Source organism: Prunus persica, chromosome G3 (assembly GCF_000346465.2).
Source record: "Prunus persica cultivar Lovell chromosome G3, Prunus_persica_NCBIv2, whole genome shotgun sequence".
Classification (NCBI taxonomy): domain Eukaryota; kingdom Viridiplantae; phylum Streptophyta; class Magnoliopsida; order Rosales; family Rosaceae; genus Prunus; species Prunus persica.
In genome coordinates this window covers 8,282,412-8,289,999 of record NC_034011.1, presented here as the reverse complement: position 1 = coordinate 8,289,999, position 7,588 = coordinate 8,282,412, and the positions used below count along the sequence as shown (strand labels likewise).

The following is a 7,588-nucleotide window of genomic DNA, read 5'->3' as shown; positions in this document are numbered from 1 at the left end:
TGGCCCACTTTTAGCCATTGACCGAGGTTTGGTGACCCACTTTGCCCCATGCCTTCAACTCCATTCAAAAGTCTGTTAACGACGTGGCAAAGTGGAGCCCACCTTCACATAGATAAAAACATAATTAAATACTATAATAATAAATTTAATTTAAAATAAAAATAAAACAATTAATTAATTAATTAATTTAATAAATTAATAACACATTCCACACCACCCTATCTCATCCTGCCCCACCCTAACCTAGAACCCAACCTCCCAATACCCACCAACAGCACAACCCGTTTATGACCTTGAAGGAAACATTAAATCCTAGTTATATTTAGCCACAAAAATAAGGTTACAACTACACTTAGGCAACAGAAGCTTTAAATTTTAATCTTTAAGCTATAACATAACTAATGTCAAGTATCTTGAGGTTTGGTTTAGATTGATCCACTCTTAGACATTCTAGACTAAGAGAAAGAGAGAGTAGAAACTTTACCTTTGAAGCACGACTCTAGGTTAACATCCTTTGAGTTGATCACCTTATGGAAGGCCTTGTAGATTCACCAAATCACCAATGGAAGTGATCTCTAACTTTTCCACACCAAGGAAGATGGAGGATATGATGCAACCTAGGAAGGAAGGATGCTAGTGTTCACTTTCTAGGGTGGCCGATTTTTGCTAGGTGGGAGGAGCTTGATGGTGTTCTAACTCCTCTCTTGAAACTAGCTCAAAAACCCTAACTTCTCTCAACCGACAAAGTTCATTTAAATAGACCCACAAGAAGGAGACCTAAATCTCCCTCTAGGTAAAACTGGCCATGGATCTCTATTGGGCCTCTTGGGCTTATGTGGTCATCCCACTATGCCCACATGTCTTAACTAACCCAATAGGTCCAAGCCCAATGGGCCTTGAACCCAATTTATAGTTTAGCCCCAAACTACATTTTTCCCTCATTATCTTAATTAATTCAATCTCCATTAAATTAATAAGTCTATGCACATTATATTTATTTCCTTTCATTTAACCTTATTAGTGTGCGATCCATTAGGTTCTAATCGGCAAGATAGTGGGCAATCCCAAACTCTTTATTGATTGATTGTGAATTAAAACTCCCTTTTAATTCTCCCTTTATGAGAGCTAGATTGTATTTTGTTCTCAGGGCTTCCACAAACCGTAAGTGACGTCTAGCAACATGTCACAGTTGCCCAAGCCAATATAGAATGGAGTTGTGAACCTATTTAGTTCAGATTACCGTGCAATACCATCCTTCTCTTAATCAATGATCTTGATCATGCTAATTTGGGGCACGGAATTCATGTCAAGCCCATTCATTGGAGCATGATCACAATACATTTTATTGATCTAGCTCGTTCCTTTGGCCAAACACTTTTGAGTCACATCTTTTGAGCATCCTCATTCTTTACTGAAGGTAGAGATCCCTTGTTATACACTCACATGTATCCATGAATTGATCATGAACCCTAGTAATATCTTTGGGTTATGCCGAGAGGAACACAATGCTTCAACATGGCTAAAGGCCCATGACGCTTCCATGAGACAACTTGTGGTGCCTCAGGTCAAGGACTAATTTGCACTATTCCAACTTGAGAGATCCAGATTGACATGTAACTAAAACTTCCATTCAAGTTCTCTCTATTGATTGCATTTAGTGAATTCATTCTCTATTAAACACCCATACATTTATCTTAGTGTCACCACATGAATGACTCGAGACCGGTCATCCTCTTGATTGAGTAGATACAGTGCACGATAGCCTTTGTGGATTATCGATGCCCAGTTGATTATCCTATGACCATGAACCATTTAGGATGTGGATATGGTACAAAAAGGTCTCCTAAACTTAACTTTTTAAAGTCCTATGTCTCATGATCCACGAACTTGTTGGTTAAGTAAATGACTAAGATTATTACTCAAAACAACATAATGCCCTTAATTAATTAGGTGAAATATCCTTAGAGTTTACATTTCATGATTGGCTCTAGGGCGTACTTCTAATAGACCCAACCTTCCTTCCATCCACCCTTCTCCATACAAGTCTCTATACCACACCCACAATGCAGACAATTGCTTCCATCGCACTCCAAATTTGAAACACATCCTCCCTTCCCCAACCCCCTTTCTTTCTCTTGCATATATTGGCTATGGGAAACCTCAAAAGCTAGTTCAGGGAATTCCTCCTTAGCAGTTTCAAGACAATCAAGCCAACCCGATCCAAATACTACCCTTACCCAACAAAACAACCTTAGATTCAGATCTGGATTGTGTGTATAGAGATGGGGAGAAAGATGAAGAAATGGGGAGAGAGAAAAAGACACGGAAAGAGAAGAAAAGACAGGGAGAGAGATAGGGTTCGCAGAGGGGGCTGGGGGATTGTTAGGGTGGATTTAGCTAGGTTCTGGGTTTTGCTGTGGGGTGTGAGAGAAGGGGGAGATGAGTTTGTTTGATTTTTTTAAGAGATATTTAGTCATATACCCATTCTTAGCACTAATAATATAGATAAACCCTACACCATTTAATTTCTATAAACAAACCCAAAAAAAACCCAAAAAATGACAGCTTGCCTTATTGAATTTAATTTTGATTATTAAATTACTTTGATGCCCTATTGAGTGTTTTGGTTTTTTTTTTAATGAGGTTTTGGAGTTGGGTTTGTTTTAAGAAATCAATGACAGTTTTGTAATTTAAAAGAAGTTAAAAGCCCTTTTTGTTATGTTGTAAATGAGTTTTGGGTGTGTTTCTAAAGTCTATTTCATATAGGATTTTTTTTTTTAAAAAAAAAAATAATTCGGACTCCTATATTGGGTATAATAGTGAATCTCCATTTTTTAAAATATATTTTTTGCTACTTTTTAAATTTTATTTTGTTTATAAGTAGTTTTTTATGTTTTTATTTTTATTTTTAATTATTTAAATATTTAATGATGTTTTTATCTATGTGGAGGTGGACTCCACTTGACGTACATGATGGTGGCCGAGTATATATATATACACACATGATATATGGTCCAACTAAAATAACATCAAACACTTAGATCTTTAAGTCAGTAGAAAATGGCCTTGAATTGCAGACAAGAGGTTTCAGATTTAAACCCCTATAATTTAGACTATCACTTGCACTAAAATAAAATATATAAAAACAATAGCCAAAGTTTTTAGAAGGATTCTTCAGGATGACAGTATTGATGATGGGCTGAAAACAGAATCACGTGAATATTGTTGCCAAATATCTCATATTCCCTGTATATTCTTCGACACTACTCATGACTATAATGCAAATGCAATCACGTGCAACATCACTCACTCTGCATCCATCTTTTCCCCACCCCCCCTAACCCAGCAATCCAACAAACGAAGTGGGAATGGGGATGTTCGAACTTTCATGACTCTTGTAAAAAAATTCTCTCGTAGCATGTTAGGCATACATCAATATGCAGAACATATCATTGGCTTCAAAAGCTTAAACTGTTTCGGCATACATCAATATGCAGAACATCCAAAGTGAATTTAAGGGATTATGGCGTTAAAGATACGAAAATGAAAATTTAGAGAGTGAGAGAGACCAATTTGTACTATAAAACCATAGATATTGACATAAAAGTCATGTGGGTAAGTGGTGGTGGAACCAATATTTGAAATCATATCTTTTGGTTTCTTATAGTCGGTTTGGACTCGGGACTATGTGAATGATGAACATGTGGGAGGGGGCTAAGCGCTGTAGATTGATATCAAACATGAGCATGAAGTTTGGTTATCTTGAATTTGATCTTTAAAGCCATGGAAACTAGAAAGATTGCCTCCCTTCCCTTCTTGTCTGCTTTTCTGTTTGGGTGATGTTAACTTATTGGCACTCCCAAAAAGAATTTTTTTTAATTTTTTAGTACATATGTGTACTTTGGGGTTACCCTAATAAAAGGGATTGGACTTCTGATTTATTCTTATTCAAAATCATTTTCCTTCTTTTGATCCAACTTTTGATGCTCTCATGACATCCTGCTTAAGTTCGAAGTAGATAGTTTCGTCCCCTTGGAGGCAAAGTTTGCGAGAATTGTTCTAAAAAACATTTGGGTGCTTACCTTCTCAGCATGCTTTTTGAAGAAGTTAGAAAGCTAAAACATCCGGGGTGAGGTTTACACATTAATTTGAGTGCCATATAGTGTAGCTAGCCTTGACTCGTTGAATCATTTATGGAGACAGAAATGACTCACCCTGGTATTTTCATTTAAAAGTCGTGTGGGATAAAATGCATCAAAGCTATGATCTGCTCTGCCAGTGCTGTGGACCAGAGATGAGGTTTGGGCAACCACTATGTTGTTTCTCAATACAAAATACATTCAGCATCAATTTGTTGAAAACCACCCGAATGGAGAATAAACCCTGCTGCATTTATCAACATTGACTTTATCAACAAGTAACTCTCCTAATTTTTCGTGTCGGCATGACCTCTTTCGTAGGTTTACATATCATATTGAACAAACAAGGAAAAAAAAACTGAAACTACATCCAAGCGTCAACAGAAACTCATAGAATACATTACTTCTGACAAAGAGAGCACAACTACTAAAACAGATTATGCCTTTGCTTTTCCAGCCTGGAGAGATTGAGCCCTCTGTTGTAATTTTAACATCTGCAAGACAACATATCCAATGGAAGCAATTAATATTGAAATATATGTCTACATTGGTTAAGAATGGTGTTAACTTGTAGTTAAGACTCTTTGCAGAGTACACCCTAGTCAACTCCAAAACGAGGAGGTGAAAGGAGAAGGCACAAAACCAATGCAACAATTTAATTGTACACTTTCTGAAATTAATTCTTCAAATACCATAGATATATTACCACAACCCAATCAAAGTCAAGAGGTCGTACGAACGGCTATGACATTATATGAGAGCATTTAAGATACACAGAAACAAGGAAGAATACAAACCGTTTCTTTCTTGCTATTTTGCTTCTCTTCCAAATCTTGAAGAGTAGCATCAAGCCGCTTCCTGTTGCACAGAATAAATACCAGTTTCAGTGTCAAACATATGCGAGACAAGTTTCGCATGAATATGATTATGATGAATCATGATCAAGAAAAAGATAGGAAAAAAATTTGAGAAATTTATGGTCTAGAAAAGCATATAACTGGTATGAGATCCATCTAACAATTCCCACGAAAAAGGTTTCTCAAGATAAGCTTATGCACAGAATACACAGCTTCAGAGAAAGACACACCAAAACCTGGTTATAATTGAACTCAACACCCAATTTATCCATTCCTCTCCATTTTTTTGGGATTTAACCAAACAGTCCCATTTCTTTAGATATTTATTTCTTAGGCCCACAATCACATATATGAAGGTAATAAGCATATGAATACATTGAACATCCTCTTAAGAAATAATGGACATCCTTCACCGTGAATGTACACAACTCATTCCAATGAACAGAGACCATTACACATCATTTTGTGAAAACTCAGTACTAGTACGTCTTGCTTTATAGTAAGCAATTCAACATCCATGAAATTGATAGCTATTAGTGCAGAGCTGCGTTTTTCGTTATGCTAGTGCACCCTTGGTCCTTCCCCATCTGATGGGGAGAAATTTACCCTCAAAGAAGCTTGTTGATGGTTTGGCCTTTATACAGCATATCATAAATCGTATATATTTGATATGGAAACTGTGTACCATATGCAGTTTCAGAAAAGAAAAGGCTTTAGTTAGATTCGTTTCACTTTCCAGCATTAAGATCAATGATCAAGGCCTATCATTTAACATAAATTAGTTATAATTTTAAATTTACCAAAAAATTATTAAATTGGTTTGACTAATTTCAACATTCGATCTAAACTCTCACTTTTCTCACAAAATTCTGAAATTCTGAAATTGTTCACACGAAAAAAATACAAGAGTTACTTATTGATAAAGTCAGTGTTGAGAAATGCAGCCGGGTTTAATCTCCATTTGGGTCATTTTCATCAAATAGATGCTAAACTAACAACAACAATAATCCATAAAGTTAAAATTTGAAATGATAAACTAAACTAGTGTAAATATTGCAAGTGCAGAGTATAAACCATAATATTATATTTATACACATATAAACAAATGAAACAGAAACATACAGTTCAGCAGAGATGTATTCGATTCTCTTGCGCACATTGGCCCTAGCCTCTGCCAAATCCTGCTTCACAAGAACCGGACCGATCAATTTGAAAACATTGGCGTCTTCGCTCAGGAGATCCAATTCCTACAAACACAAGCAATCATATCAGTATTCGATCCAACAGTAAATCACTAACCAATAACCATGAGATTATAAACACTACAACAAAGCCCATTAGCTTCCAACTAAATGAAAATTTTGCATATACATCAGATATCAGGTAATCAATTTAGCAGAAAATCACTTCAAGTATTCTGAAAAAAGAAAAAAGCTATTTAAATGAAATTTAGCGTCTCAGCTTATGTAAAAATCATAACAAGAGCTGACTTCGTTTTCCCGGTAACCAAACAGAAAATAGAGAAAGCACAATCGAGACAGAAGGTGACCTTGAGAACGAGCTCGTTTTCGCCTAGCTGAATAGTGTACTTCTTTCTCACTTGGTGATTCTTTGAAATATCTGAAAGAGCGAATGCCATGTTAGGGTTTTACATATTAAGTATAAGTGTATATGCATACAGCTACGACTTGCCTTTCTGAATTTTGCTGAGATCGTTAGCTTTGGCCTCCAATTCGCGCTGAAGCTCTCGAAGAGCTGACGACGACGCCATTGCTTTTGCTGCTGTTGTTACATGTATTCCTTTGTCTTCTGATCAGTAGCAGCTTAGGTCTCTCTCCCCCTTTTCTTTGGTTTCACTGTTGCAGATCCAGTTCGGTATGCTTTTTGGTGTGGAGTTGTGTTGGGCCTTCATTCAATCTTGTAAGTTTTAGGTCCAGATCTTGGGCTTGCGTTCTTTAAAATTCTCTCTGACCCATGTAGCCTTGAAAACAATCAATGCCCTTTTCTTATCTTATATTAGGGTGGTGTTCAACGAATAATTTTAGGATTCGTTTAATAGCATTCTATGTTTAAGATCTAAAAACAACATATAATAGGTTGTGATGGGTAAATCATCCAGCCAAAAACGCAAAGAAAGATTGAAAGTTACAGAGAAAAAATCATTCAATAAAAATAAATGAAAATGAAAACAAAGATAGGAAGTAACACTTTTGAAGATCGAGTATTTAGAGAAGAGTGAGCATTCACCTTTAGTAGAGACCCCATAAACATCCTGGAATTAGCTCTTACTGGTATGTCCTCTCATATTCTTAGCAAAGGCCCCTTTGCACAAATTGCAGGATTTAAGAGACACAAATACTAGAATATACATCAACTTAATAGGAGGGAAATAGAGTTTTGAATTGCACCGGAGAGGATCAGAGGATGTAAGCTCCATGTCACCTCTTATAAGTTTTTATCAGGGGTGAAGTGAAGCGAAAGAAAAGAGCATTACCTCTCCACACCACTTCATTAATTACCGTTAGATGAGTTTAATTAGATGGTAAAACTAGGCAAAATATTAGGGGTGGTAAAACGAAGCAAAATATTGAC

General features: G+C 36.3%; 1 protein-coding gene across 1 annotated transcript; it reads right to left on the bottom strand.

Annotated features, from left to right (window-relative positions):
- On the bottom strand, window positions 4,321-6,984 carry LOC18783671 (prefoldin subunit 6). The gene is made up of 5 exons (XM_007215022.2): window positions 6,689-6,984; window positions 6,546-6,616; window positions 6,119-6,243; window positions 4,937-4,997; window positions 4,321-4,633 (listed from the first exon to the last, which is right to left on the bottom strand). Exons 1-5 carry the CDS (start codon window positions 6,765-6,767, stop codon window positions 4,577-4,579), a joined length of 393 nt encoding a protein of 130 aa, XP_007215084.1. The 5' UTR covers window positions 6,768-6,984; the 3' UTR covers window positions 4,321-4,576.

Excerpts from the sequence above, each read along its gene's own strand:
- LOC18783671 (XM_007215022.2), bottom strand. The coding sequence starts at position 6,767 with ATGGCGTCGTCGTCAGCTCTTCGAGAGCTTCAGCGCGAATTGGAGGCC. Across the intron at positions 6,244-6,545 it reads AAAACGAGCTCGTTCTCAAG|GAATTGGATCTCCTGAGCGA; the intron begins GTCACCTTCTGT and ends TTGTGTTTGTAG. Across the intron at positions 4,634-4,936 it reads AAAATAGCAAGAAAGAAACG|ATGTTAAAATTACAACAGAG; the intron begins GTTTGTATTCTT and ends GTTGTCTTGCAG.